The 22,467-nt window shown below is 37.7% G+C and overlaps 1 protein-coding gene across 1 annotated transcript; it reads left to right on the top strand.

Annotated features, from left to right (window-relative positions):
* Nucleotides 1-330: 330 nt before the first annotated feature.
* Nucleotides 331-9,257, top strand: LOC115007095 (regulator of G-protein signaling 5-like). The gene is made up of 5 exons (XM_029429791.1): nt 331-460; nt 1,503-1,616; nt 2,520-2,581; nt 7,668-7,834; nt 8,781-9,257. The coding sequence occupies exons 1-5, from the start codon at nt 417-419 to the stop codon at nt 8,943-8,945; spliced, it is 552 nt and encodes a 183-aa protein (XP_029285651.1). The 5' UTR covers nt 331-416; the 3' UTR covers nt 8,946-9,257.
* Nucleotides 9,258-22,467: the final 13,210 nt, after the last annotated feature.

The raw sequence follows: 22,467 nt of genomic DNA, 5'->3' as shown, positions 1-22,467 counted from the left end.
TCAACCATGAGCAATCGTCCATACTTAACTAGATCCTAACTGTGTGGCAAATCACAAAATGCTTATATGATAACTTTAAGAGCGGCCATGTGGGTTGTTATATACGCAAGTGTTGTTTGGATGTGGATGTGTCCTTGCCCCATCCTGCTCACTGCTTTGAGGTTTCAATTAACAAATAGATCCAGGACCAAACAGACCATTCATGTCTGAAAACCCGCCCTTCCTCAGCTGTCCGTGCTGTACACATTCCAGCCTGATTGGCTTAGCTGTTGGCCCATAGCCCAAAGGGTGTCTGTATAAAAGTCCTCATGAGCTGAAAGCCAGAGTCAGAAAGCAAAAGGAACTTGTGAGACTAACAGTGGGCTTACAGGAAGACTGAATTTACTCTCAAATACTGCGACTGAAAGAGCTGGAGAATGTGTAAAGGATTAGCTGCCTTACCCCAATCCTGCCTCGAAAGGTGAGACCTGCGTCACTTTACCTTCCCTGTCATGTCTGAACTCTCTGTTCCTCTGATGTTTGGATCAGAAAAAGTTTGACTTTATTTCAAACATGTGTGATTTTGATTATACTGAGTTAAAATAGATTTAAAAAAAACCTAAATTGTGAATCCATGTTGCTGTTAATTCAATCTGACAAAAAGTTAAGTTTATCTTCATAAGCTTTTTTCTTTCTGAACTGAATTTCTGTTTCCTAGTAATCCTTTCAGAACAGAGTTTTTGACCTGAAGAACAGCTTCAGGATTTTTGTTTTTGTTTTTTACAATAGCTGGACACAATATGCAGATTACTCAAGGGAGTAAAGGAAATGTATTGCGTAGCTTACGCACTCAAACCTGAGTGGATGTCAGAGAGGTTTTAAACCTGCAGAGTGAATAAAAAAATAAAAAAATTTAACAAACTTTACACTGATCAAAAACACAACAAAACATTTTCACCATTTGGATAATATTGGTTTAAAAATATGTTACTGTTTTGTATTTGAACCAAGAACAAAATCCAAACTGCGAGTGTAACGTTTTTACATAAAAGATAATGTGTAGAGTAACTTTTTAACTTAAATAAGTGTTATGTTACACTGAATATGAACATTTTAGAACTAAATCACCAACAGAAAAAGTTCTGACGAGATAAATAAAATGCTGTAATTCAGAGAAAAAGCTGTAAATATCATAACCATATTTTGTTTTGTTTTTTAGCCTTAACTGCTATGTTTCCTTTCTGTTGCCTCGTTATTCAAAACATGAAAACCTCTTCCGTAAAGAACTCAGACTCTTTTTAGAAAATTAAGTTTTTAATTTGATTAATCACCCAACTGACATGCTTTTAAATGACATCTTAGTGTCTTGTATAAATACAATATACCAGAGTCATGTTGGAGAGAGGATGATAGCTATAATGAAAGCTTAGATAAACATCCATGACTAGATTATTATTGCTCTTGTGTCCCAGATATAAAAATAAAGACTTTGTCACACAAGCCGTCTGCTTTCTGTCATCCAGGGCAAAGGAGATCAAGTCCAGATTGGGCATTTTACTGCAGAAGCCAGAAAATGCCATCGACCTCATCATCCCCTACCCCGAGAAGACTGAGAAGAAGCCAGAGAAGCAGCAGAAGTGAGTCTTTTTCTGATGATTTCTTTGATTTTTCCTTTCTATATAATCAAAATCATGTTGATGAAATTTGATGGAGAACAATTTAGTTGGTTCAGTTCGAAAAACGGATTATTTTGATAAAAGCAGCATTTTATTTTAATAAAAGAAATTTCACTTGTTTGTTTGTATTCTGGCAAATGTTCCCTTTAGAGTCATTGTGGCACACCACTCTTATATATTTTCTTGCGACCGCAACTCATGTTGGTCATTTGCAATTTTTTCTTGTTTGATTTGACTTAAATCCTAATTACTGAAAATATGTTCTGTATTTTCCCCCCACACTATTAAGCTGGAATACAAGCTAACCTTACAAAGTTAACATTAAGCATTAGCTTGAGATCAAATTAAAAAATCCTGTATAATCAACGATTGATGACGGTTCTGCCCTTTTACTAAGAAAGTTGATCACTCATCACTCACTGGCATGTCATTCGATCCTTCCGGCTAATATTCAAATTTTGAAAAACATCTCAGTTGCTTTGCAAACGTTTTCCTAGAAGAGGTTATGCAGTTTCAAAACCACAACTACTGCTTTAAATTGTAAAGAGTTTAAGGCCAATGTTAAAATGCTCCCCACACAATCTATTCTCAGTGGATGTTTTCCAGACATCCAGGCATCTCACAGCAGATACTGAGATCAAAGGATGTAGTCACAGAACATTTCTTGTAGCTCGTTGTTTTCACTCTGTAGAGTTAATGTAGAGTACATGATGTTTGCTAACAATTCAATTATGTTTTATATAATGATTACAAACTCATATAAAGGAGTAGAAGTAGTGTATTTTATATTATATTTGTTAACTGTTGGGATATTTTGAAGCAGTTTTGCTGAAGCTCCCAGACTGATCTGCATTTTGTGTGCAGGCCGACTCCTGAGGAAGCTGCTCAGTGGCGTGAGAGTCTGGACCGAGTCCTGAACAACAGCTGTAGGTCTACCCTCTCTTACTCTCTCTTGTACTCACTATTTCTCTCTTACACACACACACACACACACACACACACACACACACACACACACACACACACTTATGTATGTGACTCCAAAAGACTTAACCCAAATATTTAGTGATGTACTTTGTGAGGTAACAGCTTTGTGTCCCAGTGTGGGACCTGAGCCGTGACCAAGCAGAAACCTCCAAGTCTGAAAAGTGAAGCCAATGTGGAAGTGCCTTAAAATTGACTTCTCTCTAATAGCCAGCAGGGGGCGACTCCATTAGTTGCAAAAAGAAGTCAGAATATGTAGAAGTCTATGAGAGAATTACCCTACTTCTCACTTGATTCATCACCCTCAGTAAACATTTTCCTGACGACTTTATGGTTTCAATCCCTAGTTTCAAGTCTTTTCGATACAGCATGATGTTTATTTTGTAGCTTACGTTCCCATCTAGAGTACAAAAGATGATTTAGGGCATGGCTATCTTCTGGCTATCTTGTTGTCCGGTTTGAGTCTTTTCCTTGTTTTTGTTTTAGAACTTCAACCTTCACAATGTGTTTTCAGTTCATGACAGTTCATTTTAACATTGTGGTCGCCTGAAAAAATGTCTTGTTCAGCATTCGCTAGTACTTAGCTGCACCCTCTCGTGTCTCTGGTTCCAAAAAGCAAGATAGCGACGCCAAACTAGAAACTTCTAAACCGTATATTCCGAAAAACCAATGGGTGATGGCACGGTGAATACGTCAACTTGTTATATACGGCCTATGTTCGTAACAGATCTTTGTCTATACAACATGATCAATACAAGCACAGGGTAACTGCTGGAGTTTAATTGCATCTCATTATCTCAGAGACTTGATGAACCGCCATGCTGTAGTTGTAGAGATCCAGGTTGAATGCATTTTGTTCATCGATTTGAAATCTAACACCTTGTTTCTATATACCAATAATAAAGACCTTTCCTAACATTTGAACCTTTTTTAATCCTATATTTTCAGTTTTACATTATCCCTCTTTTAAACTGACTCCTCCATACAAACTAAAATACAAAAACATGGCTTTGAATGTCCTCAGAGGAAAGAAATGAACAGCACTAATGATGCTTGCTCACGTGTAGCTTGCAGCATGTATCTTGCCGATCTTTATGCACACAGCATCTGCAGCATCTCTGCTTTGTTTACGTCCTCACAACCAAACACTGAGAGCTCCATTAATATTTCATACTATTAAAAGCTGTAGTCTCCATTGTTTAACAGCTGGCACCTCGGTTTCAAAAGGAGAAAAACATGTCTTCCCTGAGGTCTGCTTTCTGTCTCGTAGACTGTTTGCAGGTACAGCATACCAAGCAGGGTTTGGTTTCCATAACAACAATATAGCTTGTGTGCTTGATATTCTTTAGTATTTATATTGTGTGTGAGACATCCCTTGTTTGTTTAATTGAATGACGAATATAATGGTGACAGGTTTTTTTACTGTCTCCTGTATATAAACACTGTAGACACAAGCTGTTTTTCAAATGATACTATTCCTAAAATACACAACACCGAATAAAATGACTCGCATAATCAGGATTTTCAAACCAATAAATAACAAATAAATCATGTGAATTTCATTTACAACTTCATTATGCTTCATATCTGGGTACATATTTAAACAAACTTTATATCCAACCTTATTAGGTTAAGTCTTATAGTTGACTTTTTAAAGATTCAACTTACAAACTTTATCTCCTAGTGAGTGGTTTTACTTGCCCTGTAATACAGTTTAGCTAAACTTAAATTGCGGTCGAGGATGTTCAATCATTTCCTAATTTGGATTTGAATATTGCAACTATTAGTCATCATGGAACTCCTTTTACCTAAAGTATTGTGCTATTGTAAAATGTGTTACATAATCATACTTTACAGGACATAATAATAGCCTTGTTTCCTTAAACATATATTTATGCACATATTGAAGAGTTGCTCAAGAAAAGCTGTATGGAAAATGTTTTTTTGCGGTCGCTTGAGGTTCAAGTTTTTTGTGTGTGGAAAAACAGTTGATGCATTAAATGGGATACAAAAACACCTTTGCCAAATAAGTTATGACGCAGTAAATGTTTAACTCGCATGACTGATAAGCTGATTCTGCTGTCGGCGGCTCGTGCAATAGAATTATTACATTAATTTATTTTTGTTTACGGACAACATAAAACATAGACAATATTAGCTGACATGAAGATAACAATTAAAAGTTCCCCAACAAAAACTAATTCTTGAAGATCTCTCTCGATTTTTCACTTGACGATGGGATGGATGACTTATTTTGTTTCCTGTTCGCAACCTCTAATTCTTCTATTCTGTTTACTGGATTACAGCCATGCGTAAAGCCTATGCCGCCAATTTATGACAAAAATACGCTTTGCATAGCTTAGTTCAGGGGTGCCCACAGTTCTTTGGCTTATTATGAGCTACTTTTGAAATGACCAGGTCACAGTGATCTACCTGTATTAAAAAATGCTGCGACGGGGAGGTGCTATCTGAGGTTCGTGCAACGGACGGACGGGGTGCTGGTGCGTAGTTCACTCCTCTCCTTTCCTCCGCTCTGTCTCTGACTGTAGGTGTGTGTGTGCGTGAAACAGAGCGGAGGAGGGAATATGAATGCGCAAGGCAAGAAGAAAACAAAACTTGAATATCAGGGTTCCGTTTGGGATATATATATATATATATATATATATATATATATATTCTTTTTTTACGGTGCATGATCTACCCTCACCACGACCTTTTGGGCACCCCTGGCTTAGTTTATTTGCTCCATTTGATGAAAACGTGCCAAATTCACATTCCAAAAGTTTGATTAAAAGTTGCTTGACAAATGAAAGGTAACACTACTATTTTAACATTAAGAAAAACACATTTTAAACCACCACACAAGCCAGAAAGCAACCACTGGCTGTTTACTTCACAAAGAGCACAGCTGAGAGCCAGCCAGACTGATGATTAACTCTAATGGTTAATATTATTTAGTGGTACGTGTAAATTCTCCTGCTAATAAGTCACTGAAGTGGCCCTTGTGCATCCAAACAGATCCAGGTTCAGATGCTACTGACCAGCTGCTTCATGAGAACTGAGAAACATTTCCTCTGCAGAGCTCAGTGGGTGGTTAAAGACCTAAGTGGCTCCTTCAGCACAGTCTTGGGCGGAGAGATGTACGTTCCTTGCATGTTTGCATGCCTGCATGGATTGTATTCATCCGTGTGTATGTATTCGTCCATGGAGGTAATGTGTGCTAAATGATTCCAGCAGAGTTGATTTATTGCACAGTTGCTGCCATCTGCTGAGGAGTGATTATTTATCTACATGAGATTTTACATTAACATTATTCTTTATGTCTTCTCTCTTGTTAATTCCCATGGGATTCTCTGAGTTATTTCTTCTCAGCTGTAGGACTACCCCCCCCCCCCCACCCTCCAACCGTTCCTTATGTAAAAGTATAATATGCAACAGGAAATGAATAATGTATTTCTGATTAAAAAATAAAAAATAAAAAATAAAACATTTGACTTTAATTGCTCAATTAATCTCTGCAGGTTTTAATTACATGAATTCTTCAAGGTTTAATGATTACGCAGCTTGTTCAACCATCAAGGTCAGTGAAGTTAATTAAAACTGAAATTAAGTTGAATCTAGCATAAATCAGCGGTAATGTAAGTAAAATGTTATAGAATCTTAAATGCATGACAAACAAACACTAAATATGACGTTACATTTTCTGCTGATTGTTGCAGTTCTGACACACAAACAGCCATAAGTTGTCATCAGTGCATGTGCGCTTCTCTTTATGTGTGTCCTTGTACTAAAGGTCTTACAAAAAAGAAAAACAGCTGCAGCTTGATTGCAACTCTGTGCTATTTTGAACCAAACTAGCCATTTAGATTGCAGATAAAAACTGGAGGCCATAATAGAAAGCTTATCATCAGCAGCACATGCTGGTTCAGACAATGGGACCTTTAGCAAGCATTATGTTGAACTACAATGGTCTTCGCTGAAATGAGTGGATGTTTTTTCAAGTCTTATTTTGGATCTTTATCTTGGAATAACCACTGTGCTTTTACATTTGTGCAAGGAAAAGTTTTGTTTAAATTTTGGACACTGATTTCGGTTTTCCGAAAGGTAGTTGTCTGATTTTGTTTACTTTAGTTATTTTTATTTTGATGATTCTTTGTGAAGTCTTTGGATGTTTCACTCCCTTCCTGTAGCAAAAATCTGATCAATCCTGTGGGTCAATCCAGAAAGTTTTTGGAAAACCAATATAAAACAATGCAAAATGGACGATAAACCTTCCTTTATCTCATAACACTTTCCTCAATAAAAACACCAAACCTCTGTAGTATAAAGGTATGCCAGCCTTTTATTTTACACTACTACACTTCTGCAAATCATGTAAAAAAAACAAACTTTAAGACATGGACTCTGTAACATCATGATGGAAAGAGCCACAATGCTAATGCGATGTATACAAAAGGCAGATGTGTCACTGTGCTGGAAAACAGGTGTCACTAAAGAAGAGTGTTCTCCGTTCACAAACTGCATCACTGACAGATTTTAAAGCGTATGTTCTTATTTAAATCTTAATAAAGATAATAATATCCATCTTTTAATTTTTTTTGACTAGCCTAAGTTTTTTTTCATTTTATTATTTTACAACTTATTGCCTATATTCCTTTATTCCTCTCACCTTCTAAGAGTAATTTTCCTTCACAATACAGGGAAAAAATTAACGAAAACACACTTTTGTCGATTGTGATACATTTATTAGCATGATTTTAACAGGGCAGAACAAGTTACACATATAATATAATGTGTATTTAAACTGGTGCTGACCTTTGCATAACTGTGACATCATTCAACTGAACCATGTTTGAAGTGTTACAGAAATATTGTGTCATTAAAACTTTTAATTGAAAAGTTTCTCAAAGGCTCATTCAGATTTGCCAGCATATGTACTGCACATGAAAACGAGCTTCAATAATCACTTGCTCTACATTCTAGTATACACCCTGTTAATACATCTCTCACCCCTCATTTCTCCATCAGATGGTCTGGCTGCTTTCCGTAGTTTCCTTCAGTCCGAGTTCAGTGAAGAGAACATTGAGTTCTGGATGACATGCGAGGACTTCAAGAAGACCAAGAACCCCGTGAAGATGGCCACCAAGGCCAAGAAGATCTACGAAGACTTCATCCAGTCTGAGGGACCCAGAGAGGTCAGGGACTCCTGCAACTTCCCCCTCATTTTTTTAAGCACTCAACACCACATGGAATAGAAAAAGAGTTCACCAAGTTAATCACAAAGTAGTGTGCTTTACATGATAGGCATCAAAGTTTAAATTACGCACCCTCACTTAGCAACAACCTCATGCTAAAAGCTGAATCAGTAAAGACATATTCAGACCGCTCATGTGCAGAGTTCTACATAGTAAATCCACATTCCCTGGAAGGTGGCGTCAGTATGTTGGCAATGCATTAAAATAGGGATTTAGTAATAAAGTCTTTATTTAAGTAACATTTCACTCCGGAACCTCCAGTGTATTCAAGGTCAAATAGAAGGAGAAATGAATTGTTGGAGAGAAAGCTGCCTGTATAACAAGTTGCATAGATTTGTGTCTTTCTCTTTCTTTAATCAGTTTTGTCGAGGAGAAATGCAGGCGTGCTTGAGTGCAAACAGATGAGGTTATAGACTGAGAATGTACTGACACGCTGCACACCAGTGAACAGCACAAGAACACACACACACACACACACACACACACACACACACACAGGTATTAATCACACACACATTTACTGTAGTAATGCCATCTTGGGTTAGAGACCTGACTTCTACTTCACTGCATTTTAAAAGAGAAAAATGGTTCCTTGTGCGGATCTACACTACACTTAACTGGTGGGTCTTTAATAAGCTTCAGGCAGACAGGACTTTATTTAGTTTATGTTTATATTTGGAATAAACATAACAGATAGAATAATAAAATAGTATCTTGCCTTAAATGTCAACTTCCTCTTCATCTCTCTGAGGCCTAATCCACTCGTACACGAGTACTGACCTTTCGTCTATATGTAAAAGGCGTTTTAAGTCACTGAAAATGGAGCTTCAACTGTGTTTTCTACTTGTTGTTTCTGACAGCATGTTCTGTTGTCCTCCCTCCACAGGTGAACATTGACCACTTCACCAAGGATGTGACCCTGAGGAACCTGGTGGATCTGTCCGCTGCGACCTTTGACCTGGCCCAGAAGAGGATCTTCGCCCTGATGGAGAAAGACTCCTTCGGACGTTTCCTCCGCTCTGAGCAGTACCAGGAGCTCCTGGTCAACTAAGCCAAAGCACAGTCTGAGGAGCTGGGGTGGTGGGGGGGTTTCAAACAGCAGTTAATTAACATGAAAATAATAAGGAAATAAACATTTAATCCAATATTTCTAATGAACTACTATTGTGTAAAACAGCTTGAGAACCGAAGACTTTCATTTTACAAAATATCCAAAACATGAAGGGCGAGAAAATTATATTTCTAAATTTTACTTTGAATGTAACCAAAGGTAAAAACTGCATTTTGAAATAGCCCTACCTCCCCAACCAACACACACAGGTTCTTTAACTTCTATACTAGCGAGGACCTTTCATAGACAACAATTATTCCCTATTCTCCTAATGAAGTGAGGGCCTTGCAAAATTGTCAAAAACGGCCTCAAAAACCCAATTGGTTCTCACACAAAGGAAGAAGTACTGACACACACACTCAGATTCAGTTTCAGATTAAATATACAGACATTTTTTATCCTTTTCAGAACAATACCCAAGTTTGGCCATTCTTCCTTTGCCGCAGATTTTAAACATCTTATTCGGATACTCGTAGACATACTTTGTGGTTTTCCCAAGATAATTGTGCCATTTTTAAGTAGCGGGAAAGGATATGACTTATAACATATTCTGTCTAACCATTGGCAAAGTCTTAATAGAATGACACTTACACATTTGGCTGTTTTAAATAAATGAATTCATTAAATAATTTCCAACCACAACTAAATATTTTGTCATTTCATTAAAAGAACCTTTAACATATTGGACCCTCTTTGAGCATCAATGCTTAACAGTAATCATGTCACTCTCTTTGTGTCTCTTCCACTCTCTCACACTCACATAGACAGTAAGTTGGGTTTTTATCAAACTTCCCTTTTGGTTGCGATGCATCCTGTGAGAGAAATCCATGAGAACAGTGCTGGCTAGTTGGCTCAGTGGTCGAGCTCCTTAGCTACCACTAAACTGCATGTTGCTAAGATGGGAAAATCAAGTAGGAGGGAATCTCAGAAAAAGAAGTGAACGGAGCAGCGGTTTTAACAGAAAATTATTATTCCCATGTGATAATACCAAAGTTGTATGTTTAGTGATAATACATCAATGAAAAACATGGGTGACAAAATGTGGAGGTGCCAATACTGGTTAATTATTTTGTTGTGGTTTAATTACAAGCCATGGAGCACAAATGTAAGTTTAAAGTCACAAAGTAAATGTAAGGAAATCATTGCAATCATACAAGTACAAAATAGTCACAGTAGATAAATCCGACAATTTACAGTATGTGCTTTTCACTTTCCTTATTTTCCAGGTTAACCCTTAACACCACAAGTTCTTTACTACATACTGTAACAAAACACTGATATTCACCTAACTTTCACTAAGCTGAGACATATGGTGATGTGATGGTGGATTGGGTGTTGGAGTGCAATGTTTGAGTGTCTTAAATGTATACATTTAGCTGAATGTAGCAATCATAAAGTGTGATAATATTTACTCTTATGCTTTTTTCTATTAAACAAAAGCATATTGTCTTAACCATCACAAGAATATTGTTATCTAGATATTCAGCATTTTATAAGTCCTTATTGATCCTTAAAATGCAAATATTTACATATTTTCTAACTTTTCCATTTTTAATGTATTACTTAAAAGAGAATTAGAAAAAAACAACACATTTAAAACAATCTGAGATATTTATTTTAAACATTAACAAGGGTTCATTATGGCACAGATTAGCCAGTCTGGTGTCATAACCCTAGGTGTCATATAAGTCAACAATCATGTCAAAGAAAAATCAATAAGGGCTTTAACAATGCTGAGTATACATTATTTGATGTAGCCTTGCATGTACGTTCTGGAGTCATCCACATAAAAAATATATATGCATTCAATTCCTGAAGATGTATTTATTTTGACGTGTAACTATCAACTATTTACAACCAAATGTGTCTAAGTTATTCTGAAGTACAAAAATGGAATCCGTGGTTCTTTGAATGGAAAGCTGGCAAGAACTCTTCCTAGAATATTTGCACTGTTATAAAAGAGGAAACATCTGACTTTCAATTGTCACTTTCTTTTTCTTCATTTGATCCCTATTCATAATATGAGTGTACATAAGAAGCACCTCATGACTGCAATGAAAAACTAGAATCTACTCAGAAAACGCAAACCATTGCAGAATAGTTATTTTCAGAATGTCAAAAGAGTTAAAGGTGCACTGTGGAGTTTTCTTATAAACAGACAAAAGTTATATTAAGATTCAGATATACTCACTAAAACATGTGTATCTTTGAGCTTGTCAACATGTCAAGTGCATTTCCTTCCCACATAAAACATTAGTTTACTTGCTAGCAGTCTGGTCCTTTGCTGGTGCACTGCAGCATATCTTGACGTAATACCTGTTAATCAGTTGAATAGTGAGACACATTTGGTGGAATGTGTATTGTGTCGCATGCATACGAGATAACAAAATGTGGAACCACTCATAGAAAACAGCTCCATTGCAATACTAGAGGTCCAAAACTCCATATGTAACTAATTGCACAAACAAAGCCCATAAATTGCAAGTGTCAGCATGCTAAGATGCTAAACTAAGATGGTGAGCATGGTAAACATTTTACCTGCTAAAGGTCAGACTGTTAGCATTGTCATCAAATGAACATGTTAGCATACCAGCCTCACAGATCTGCTAGCAGGTCTGTTGACTCTTAGTCTTCTTAATATGCAAGAACATTTTCTGCCAATTTGGAATACCCAATCGTTGCAGTACTCAACACTACTACTAATGTAACACTACCGCCATGACACGATAGTGTCTGTTGCTGCCCTGTTTCACAGAAGGGTGAAATTCTACAGTTGCTAAAGTGGAGTAGCATTGACGTGATTCCTTACTGGCTTCCCACAAATTTTGAAGGAACATCCAAATCTGGTGGAAATGAAATAACATCAGTAAAAGGAGCAGGAGAAAATGTGTTTGTAAACTGTTTGGTGAGCCAGGGTTTAACATTTCACAAAATGAATGAATTATGTTAGTACTTAAGTACTTAAGTACTAACATAATTCCAGAGATTCTTCACATAAGTACTTATGGTAAGAACTGTTGGAATTATCAAACTGTATTGAAAAACAAATGGGGAAAATCCCAAGAACTTCAAAATGCAAATGAAAACTGACTATTTGATCAATTTGTTCCCTCTTTTTGTAAGTCCTCATCAAAGTAAATTACTTGTTTCAAAGATCAAAGCAGCATGTGAAGAGTACGCCACTTATGTCATAAACAAGATGAGTGAAATAGAGAGCGGAAACAGATGCGGCTAAAGAAGAGTCTGCCAATACAAACACCGTCAGAGGCTTGCATGGACGCATCCGTTACTGCCGCAGTTCCTGTAAGTAGATAGAAAAGGTCAGATGCCTTTGGTCCCATAAGGAGGTTAGTAACGTTTCTGCCAAACTTTTGGTTTTGTTGAGCTCACTGCTTCACATAACAAGCCAGAGCTAAAATTATGTATAATAGTTCCATAAACAGGCAGTCAGTTTTTATGCGAAATTATCTATTGCTGTTCTTGAAACCATATAATAAATTGAGATTAAAGCAGAGAAACCCCTCAATAAATAGCTTTTTGGAATTGTGCCTGATACGTGGCCTGATTTGCCTCCAAATGTGCCAGAAGATTAAGAGGAATGCCTTATAAAGTTTTCATAGAATGATTCATTCCTTGTGCTTTGCCATCAGTAATAATTAGCCCTCTAAGCACAACCAGACCTGCAGACATTTTCAGATCTGTAGCAAAAGCAATGCTAAAAAAGACAAACACATGTTGTATCTGACTAAGTTTAATATAGTCATGTGTAGTCTGTTGAATCTATGGGAGAGACATCTCCATAGAAAATTAAGCAGTTGCCACTTACGCTTGAGAAAAACAAATGTGTGTTCTTCAGAGTCTAAAGTAGTCTACGTTGATGGATTCAGACCATAAAACTATACAGTGTTGTTTATGTTTACTCAAGCGTCATTAACAGGCAGTTGCGTGGGTGCAGCACGGTGAGCACACGGGAAGGCGATTGCTCACTTAGTTCCTCATGAAATACGACAACATTGTGAGTTCTCATGGTTTCAGGGCTTTTAATAAACTTAACAAAAATAATGCACCGTTTTCATGTTTGAGATGATCAAAGAACATTCAATAATTTCCCTGGTGATGTCTGCATCTGGCACTGAGATCCGTCGCTGACAATGCTACCCACGGGGGTTTTGTCAGTCTACAGTCCGCCCCCAAGTTGGTCAAGGTCAGAGCGGTTTGAGTCGTCAACAGAACTGACTCATGAACTGTTTGCTTTAGAGTAAAGGCAACATCCCTGCTTTAAAAGCTGCCAATTATTTCCATCACAATCATGCTGCCTGAGTTCACAATATGATTGGCATCCAAGTTGAGAGAACACTGTTGCTGCCAACAAAAATGGGCTTTAACTTGTTCCCTTTCCAAAAAATGAAAAGTGATTGTGTGTGTTTGTGTGTGTGTGTGAATAATGATGTTTAGAAACAAGAAATGGGTAAAAACCTCAGATGCCCTAATAAGTTATTCAGCTTACTAGTACAAAGAGTACAGAGAGTAAATTTAAAGTTTCAATAAGATCTGCCAGAATTTTAACTTAAAACATTAAAACAATTAATTATCAAAACCATGTTTTAATGCATTGCCAACATTATCAACAGAATGTGAAGAGGTAACAGCGACGTTGTGTCAAAGACGTCTAGGCCTACGTATTGTATTGCAGAGATATCTAGTGAAGTTAGCATGCTAACTGCTAATAATAATAAAAAAATGTGTCACCCCAGGTCCGCAGCTTGTTCCTTTGTGGCAACTGCTAGCTCCGCTCCGTCCTGTATGTAATACCACTTGTTCCTCTAGAGGTGATAGTGAGACACTGTAGCTCCAGTCTGCCCTTAGACCAGAGGGAGAAGAAGTACAGGTGCCTGACTCGCTTGTAAACATTACAGCCATGTTCACTGTTTTATAGTTTGTTTATTGGATTACATTCAAATTGACAGAAATGAGAAAACCACCCGCACCACCTCGCTTCGTCCTCATAGCGGCCATGAGGCTGTTTCAGTGCTTCAGTGAAACAGTGCTTCCTTTACAGCTGCCCACAGCCCCGGTAAACAGCGTAACTTCAGTTAGCAGTTAGCTCAAGTTTAGCCACAGCACCGGGGAACTGCAGACTGGCTGTAGTTACACAGGTCCAGCAGCCTGCTGTGACTGCTGGCGCTGGGGCTTATTCTGGCTGAGTTCAAGTCTGTTTGGCTGCTGACTGAGGCAGTCTAAAGATTCTTAAATACACAAGTTTTGATCAATCAGGAATAGGCGCGGTTTTAAATATTAATACAGACTGCGTGGGCTAAAACGCACAAGAAGCCTAATTCTCCTTTACAATAATTCACTACATGTTTACAATCGAGTAGGCAAACTACTTAAAATATGCAATATAAGATCAGTGTACACGATGAGATTGTGGCTAGAGGCCACCAAATTTAAGCTCGTCTACATGGGGAAACTTAATTAAGATTTTGTCAGTGAAGATTGATACTAAGCTACAATATAAATGAAAACAAAATACAGCTGTGGATTTAATCGTGAGAGCTCTTTTCACAGCTGCATTATAAAATGTGGGGTCAGCAGGCTCTGTGGAGAGAGAGATCGTAGGTGAGGAGACTGGAACTCGTGCTATAACAAGCCAAGCAGCTCGACAGCAGAGGAGGGATGTCAGTGTCTAGAAGACCCAGCCATAAGGAAAACATCTGATCTCCACTTTCTAGAAATACAACAAACTTTCAATCTATACACTCCCAGGCATGTGCACTTTACATCTCAATAAATAATCACCGGAGAGGCTTGCAAATGCAGTGGAGCAGCAGTCTACTCCAGCACCTCCCCAGTCTGAGGAAAACGTGGTTTCCGCACAATGACTCTGTGTAAGGACGTAATAAAATAAAAATATACTTTCATTAATGTGTTTATTTGGTATAATTTCCCTTTTGATATGAAACTAATTTAGAAACCCAATTGTTGGGTCTCTCTATATTACGTCACAAGTGATTTGATAATAGTTACTTTGATGAAGTAATATATCCGTGTTCCGTGCTGTCAGAGCAAAACTCAAGGGCATCTAGGAGCGCGATTAATCTGCCTTAATATTTTTAATGCAGTATTTTTTCTGTGATTAATTAATCGAAATTAACGCGTTATTCGACAGCCCTAGTTTCAATTAATCAATTACAAAATGCAAAAAAAATGCAACGCATTGAGAGAGCAAGAAGTCAGTTCATAGTTAGCTGAGGAGCATTGGACCCAGGTGCTCCAATTATATTAAGTTGCCTCACCTACTGCTCAAATATTCATCAAATATTAATGGTCAAGTAAGTGTGTAAGTTATTTCCTGCAGCTGATGTCTGTAGGGGTCACAATACCACAAGACCTTCAACCATCAGTCTTGCAGCTTGTGTCATATCTGCATATTTCATATGTATATAGAGTGTAGCATAGATGTACCCTAGTTACGCAGCTATGTGTAGATCTTAGATCATAAAACGAACCTACGCAGCTGTGTAGCTACGTAGGTTTGTTTTACGTTCTTAGGTCATAAATGATCTGCGCGTCAACTGTCAACTGACAAGATGGATCGATGGCTAAAGACAGGGTCGGTTAAAAGAAAATTAAATGAACAATCTGACGCGACAGGCAAGGTGCATCGTCATCATCGTGAAGCTCGGCTTGAACGTGGAAAGAATTTTTTTGGACTGGAGATGAAGAGGATCCCAATCCAACGACTTGTGCTACGAGTCGTTGGCGAACGAGCCTATGAAACCCGCCAAGCTCAAGCGACATTTTGAGAGTAAACACAAAAATTACATTGGGAAACTTTTAAGTGTTTTGAGAGAAAACGTGATGAACTCAAGAAACAAATGACGAAGGCGCCATGACAGTTTTTTTCACTGGGGGAAAATGCAAAGGCTACAGAGGCATCATACAAGGTATCCCTTCTCATCGCAAAAACAGATAAACCTCATTCGATAAGTGAGAATTTAGTCAAACCAGCTGCCAAGATCATGACTAATTTATTGTTTGGGGAGAAAGCAAGCGACACAATTAACAGGGTCCCCCTCTCCAATGACACTGTCCAGCGGCGAAAAACAGCCATGGCTGAAAATGTGAACGATCAGCTGATCACACGTTTACGCCAAAGCCAGTTTCTCACACTGGATGAGTCGACTATCGGGAATGAGGCAAATCTGCTGTGTTTTGTAAGGTACATTTATGCTACATTTAATAATTAACTTGTGTTTATTGTTAAATTCCTGTTAAACTTGGACCTGCAACCATAGTGTTACTGTATCTTATTTTTGAAAATCCACAGCGGAAGTTTGTGTCGTACTAAATGTGGTGCTTTTTGTGTATCTTGCTGAGGGTAAGTTCACTCTGACACTCAGTAATAAATGTAGTCTACGTTTCATTTGATGTGTACAATCTATCAGCATTTACCGTTGTTGGAAAAATATACCCACGAAGTCAGGATCAAAATCAAATAAGAGTTTTAATCAATATTCTTGCAAGAGGGAGTAGAGTTGTACAAAGACGTACAAACTCTCCCACGTAAGCTTGTAAGACTGCCGTGTGCTGCTCAGAGGAGTGAATCCTCTGCTGCGGTATTCATACTAAATTCAAAAGTCAGGAGGTAGTTCAGGTTCGTCCCTCTTTTATTTACACACCATGGTGGTTTGCAGGAGAGACAGATGGCCGTCTTATCTGGAGTTAAATCGCATATGAACAAAATGCTTGTAGAATCCGTATTTGTATTGTTGATTTAATGTGTGAAGGAGCGATATAGAGAAGGTCACATAAAGCTCATTATTAGGCTGACATTTATAATATATTGTTGGAGTGGTAAGGCCTATTGTTTTGGGATATTTGGGGAGTTAGGTGGTCCGTGAGTGTTTTTTTTTTTTGAGTGGTCCTTGGTCTGAAAAAGTTTGAGAAACACTGAGCTAGACCCATGAGACTTATGTAATGGTAATGGTACAGTCACGGTAGTTTTAATGTTCTTTTATTAAGCTACATTTCATACTTAGGTCACATTAACGCAATCATCATCCGCAGCATCTGTATCCATGGTGATGGATGTTTCTATTGCACAACCCACCTGGTTAGTCCTACTCTGCCCTTTGATGTAGAGTGTAGCCGTGATTCTGAATTCATATGAAGTGAGTGGCACTCTGTATTGATGAGAGAAGGTCTTTAATTTTCCAGATTCTGTCATCTCTCACATGCTCACCAGCCACCCTCTCTGGCCTGCGCACCTGCTCCTTATCAGCTAATCATGCTGTATGTTCAGCTGCACCTCATCTTCTAATGCAGCTTCATGTATGTATAACATTCACTCAATGCACTCATGTCAGTGCTGGCTTTGTTACTACGCCTGCCTGCTTGTCTTAAAAAAGTGTGGGTGAACTCATTACTCTGAGTGTCAAACACTCCTTTGCATTATTTGAACAAATGCCACATGCAGAGGTAACATATATACTGATTGCCTCAGCCCCCTTGCTATTTGCCATAATTAACAACTGCTTGCTAACTAAATATATGATTAAACCACCAAATTAATGAAAGACAGATGAGTTTCAACACCCGACAATGAGGTAACTCACCAAATGACAAATGAGTGAGGTTTTAGGTCATATGTGGAGGGGAATGGCAGTATAATTGAAGGGAGCAGTCCGTTTATTAGTCAGATCAAGGGTTTATGTTTTTTGGCATGCATTTCTGTATTCTCTTTTGCTTCAACAACGCAGGTTAGATAAGATAGGAAGCCAGAAAAAGTATTCATTGCCAATACTGCACTTTGTGTTCCCCAAAGTCTCTCTCACTATTCAACATGCTTGAAGATGGGATTTCCAAAGTAATGTGGCAAGTTTAAAAGGTTTCATAACAATGCATATATACACACACACACACACACACACACACAAGCTGAGCAAAAACTGTTGACAGTTAAGTAAAATCGATGCCAAAGAAACTAAAGAATCGGCTCAATTAAATCCTGATTGACCCAACCCCACACACACACACAGTCCAAGTAACAAAGTGCATTAAATCGAGACACTACTACGCTAATACAGCTACCATTGTGGGTTTACTCAGTGTGTGTCGACTAACTGCCGTTTGTTGGTGTCTCTTGACATCCACCAATATTCTGTTTTTCAAAAGATGTAGCAGATAATAGGTGTGGTGTGTTGTACTAGTTAATGGCATTGGTTTGATATGTATTGTATGTCCATTTATTGTGCATTCCTTTGAGCCTTTTAGGTCAGACAGCTGTTTCACAAAGGGATGTATGTTGTGTCCGATACTCTGTAGTATCCACAGTTTCTTTATTGGACGACTAAATATCCCCCCACAGTATGATTTTCCTGTGGATTCCTCACAAATGCCAGTGGATGTCAAAACTCTCAAACACCTATGTAATATGCACTTATGGCCTTGATTATCATTATAAAAAATGTAAAGTCAAACACAATGCTCAAAATCACTATACCCTATAATATACCCTAAAATACAGTATTGTAATTCACACTACATACACACAGACTCCCTTTAGATTCAATAATCCAACGATTTCTATGTTATACAATAGTATAGAAGCTGCTGTGTCATATAATTAATGTTTTGGGTGTGTGTACGTGTTACCCCTATGATTTCATCTTCACTAGCAGTTTTGATGGAGAACGTCTGCTTAAATCATTATTCATATAATAACACTTACATAGTGTTTGTATAGTTGTTGTATAGAGAAATGACATTGTCCCATGAGCCTCAATAATAACAACGTAATTGTACTTACAGGTACAGACTTTTATTCTGAAAATCAATATAATTGTATAAATGCCCGAACATATAATGCAGGTATTATCCCTGCACAAAGTCAAGTGTCAGAACATCACAAGGCTGTCACAAACCTGATATTCAAGCATTGAACACATTTTACAATACAATAACTAAACACCAAAGTGAGAAGAATCACTAGCCCTGCAGTGTTTATTGTCAAGACAATAAACCAGAGATCCAGACATGCAGCCTCAGGGATGTATGTACTATATGTATGAGTGCATGCGCATGTTTGTGTGGAAGAGATAAGTGGCTTTGCGTGTGCATGTGTCAGTGTACGTGCTTCCTTGCATGCATGATCACATTAGAGCACCAGATCGTCCTGCAGGTTTTAATTAGCGGGCCTCACAGCTGCTTGGCGTGAGGAAGGCAGGAGCGAACATCCAGCGATAAGCAGGTTAGCGCTGAATGAAGCGCTGATCAGGCCTTGGAGCCGGAGCCTTAACAGACTCTGGTTAGTATTACAGCTGCAGGCAAAGAAAAGCACACAAACACAAGTCTTGTAAAGTATAATGTCTTGTGTCCTGTATTGCAAATCCATCTGAACATACAGGAGCTGGTGAATCAATACTTCCTTACTGCAATGTTTTTTCCTGTTTCCTGATGTTTGAAGACAGACTTCCTCTGGTCTTTAAGGTTTGATTTTGACACCAACTTCAACTGGTTTTAAAGCCATTTAATCCTTTGTATATCTTCCATTACATCTGTTCCTTTTGTTAAAGGACATTTCTGATTCGAGACAATGTCTTTCTCTCAACTGTGGCTTACTTAAACACAGATTCAACTGCATGTCGCTCATTTTAAACTACAACCAAAAAGTACACACATAATGTCATCAGTGAGCATTTGTTTGACATAAAGGTGTGGACTGGATGTTTTATTCAGGAACAGATGGATGGGGCCTCTTTTTATATCTGTCATAAAAGCAGTTGGAAATAGGTCATAGATGTTTTGCTTGCAATAATAATAATAATAACAATAATTATCAGCATGAGGCCTCGTCTCAATATAAAGCTGAGCTCCGAGTATATGTCCAAGTTTAGATACGTTGTCTATTAAAGTGAAGTGAAAAATAGAAATAATTTCATGACTCACAAAAGGAATTTAATGAAAAATAAGGAGCCTGTGACGAGCTTTTTCACGATCTGTTAGGTGCACATGTCGGCTCGAAACGTGGCACTTAAATGTGAAGCGTTTGATGTTTGTCTCAACTATAGTGGAGTTAAGTATTCAAAAGGAGTTGAATCCCTCTGGAAGCACAGTGAGCACCCTGCTGGTGAAACAAAAGGTTCAGTAATGATTCAGTTTATGTGCAGCTGCTAACTGTGCGTGCTGTCTGAATAGATGAAAGCTTCACTGCTCACAGAAATTCATTTAACTCAAGAAAAGGAGGGCAGTTATGCAGAAAGTAGAGATATGGTTTCCAAAAGTCACCGCAGCCTTTTTGGTAACTTCGAGTTCGACTTATGTTCGACAAATGTTCTTTTTCTCTTTAAACATCGCAAAACATTTTCAATTTAATTGAATGTTGATCTTTTAATTTTCAATATAAATAAAAATTAATGAAACATCCATTATCCATAAATCTTCATTAAATAACAAAAACAAATATTAGTTGTCACCATTAACAAAACTGGGAACTTTAGATGAGTAACTTAATTTGAGTAGCCTTATATGTCAGACGTGCTTTTCATGCGTTAATAACATTGGTTTTCATGAAAAAGGTTTCATAATTTAAAATCTTTTCATATTTGAAAAAAAGTGTTTTAATGTAATCTGGGTTCATTATATTTTGTAATCTGATTATGTAATCCTGATTACATGTAATATGTTATCCAAGCCTGTGTGATTTCAAAAGTGAAGACTATAGTTTATGTTGTGTCTCTAATCAATCAGCTGTTTGATTCAGTGACTATTATCAACCAGCAGGCTGCTGTTTTCCAAAGAAAACAACTCTAAACCCTGTATGCTATGGGGCCAACATGTTACCAAGTTAGCAACCAGCTGAAAAAAGTAGAGCATTTCATTTAGCAGTTAAAGAGCCACATACCAAAACGGAGCTAAAAGAGAGTAAACACATAACGTAAAAGTTGCTCCATTTGTATGTGAATGTTTTAGTCTGAATTCTAGCTGCTGGCCCCCCTCACACAGTCCTAACTACTCTTACACTCTCATTTATTTAAGATGGCAGATAAGAATTTACACAAGCACACCAGCCCCAGTTGATTTATCACTTTCTTGTCTGTGTTTTACCGGAAGAATCAAAGCTGATATACTCGAGTATGAGACAGAAATGAGAATGTGTGCCTGTGCAGATATGAGCATGTATGTTTTCATAGCCTTTAACATATGCGTGACTCTTCCTCAGGACGAATTTTGCTTAAAATGGCATCAACACAACGTTCTTCTCAAAGGATACATTTATTAGAAACTTGGATATTTTCAAAGACTAACCTATTTTAGGCCTGCTTGGAAAAGTACTAACTTACATGGAAGTGAAGGGTGTTGGTGACTTATTAACCCAAACACTTTTACAGATTATGTTTCTAAAAAAAGCATCCAGGCATTTATTTTATTTTTTTATTTTTTTAATTCTATTTGTGTGCCTTTTACCGAGCAGCATAGCAAGCAGACGGGATTAACCAACATTAAATATTTACGCATGTTCGCCTCCTCGCCCGGTCTGTTAAAATTAGATTTTCACAATATTTGATTCAAGCAAGCTTATTTACTGTATCATGGTCCCAAATGTGTTGCCCTTAAATAGGCATGTTAGGCTGTTAGTGCATGGCTGCAGTAAACAATGGAGGTAAATCGCAACAAATAAGCTCTCAGGATGAACCTTAGACACCGAGGAGGCCTAAACCATGAGGACAAATCACAATCATGGACTACGTTTACATGCACAGTAATATTCCTGTTATTCTGTATACGAGCATATGCCTTTTGGATATTCCAAATTAGGCCTTATTCCAAAACCCATATACAAAAGCTGAGTCCTTGCCGCAGTGCCACAAATAGTTATCGAAAGTTTAAAACTAAGATTTAAATGTTCTCAGGCACGACTCACATTTTGTCTTTAAGCTTCGCATGCTGGGATACCTGTCAATGATTGATGAAAAGATGCTCAAAACACTGAAAACCAATCTGAGGGAACTAACCAACCAGTCAGCTAACAAGTATGCTGCAACACATGTGGTTCTTTGGTCAGATGTTTTGTTAATGGAAACACAAAGGAGGTACCACCATAGAAAGATGATGACATAAAAAGCTTTCTCTCGTGTTCAATATGTCTTCTGGTGGTTATTAAATAATAATTCTGACACGTTAATCATTTATAATCTGCAGACATTATGCAATCACTGCCAGAGATTGCAGAGTTTTCTGATTATAGATAAATACTGTGACATTGTAAAGAAACCTTGTGTTGAAATCTGTCTCATGCTCTCAGCATAACAAGTGAGATAATTACCTGGTAATCATGAGAAGTAAAGCTTGACGTCCAGATCATATATTAGTAGTGTCAGTCCCTTATTATTTGGTACTTGCTGTTTGTTCCCTTTCCCCAATTCATTCTAACTGAATGTCACAATGTTCCTGAGTTGAT

The sequence above is a fragment of the Cottoperca gobio genome, chromosome 4 (genome assembly GCF_900634415.1).
Source record: "Cottoperca gobio chromosome 4, fCotGob3.1, whole genome shotgun sequence".
NCBI classification, from domain to species: Eukaryota; Metazoa; Chordata; class Actinopteri; order Perciformes; family Bovichtidae; genus Cottoperca; species Cottoperca gobio.
The sequence above is the reverse complement of the archived record's forward strand: the minus strand, read 5'-3'. Positions and strand labels throughout refer to the sequence as shown.

Excerpts from the sequence above, each read along its gene's own strand:
- LOC115007095 (XM_029429791.1), top strand. The coding sequence starts at position 417 with ATGTGTAAAGGATTAGCTGCCTTACCCCAATCCTGCCTCGAAAG. Across the intron at positions 2,582-7,667 it reads CCGAGTCCTGAACAACAGCT|ATGGTCTGGCTGCTTTCCGT; the intron begins GTAGGTCTACCC and ends TTTCTCCATCAG. Across the intron at positions 7,835-8,780 it reads AGTCTGAGGGACCCAGAGAG|GTGAACATTGACCACTTCAC; the intron begins GTCAGGGACTCC and ends CTCCCTCCACAG.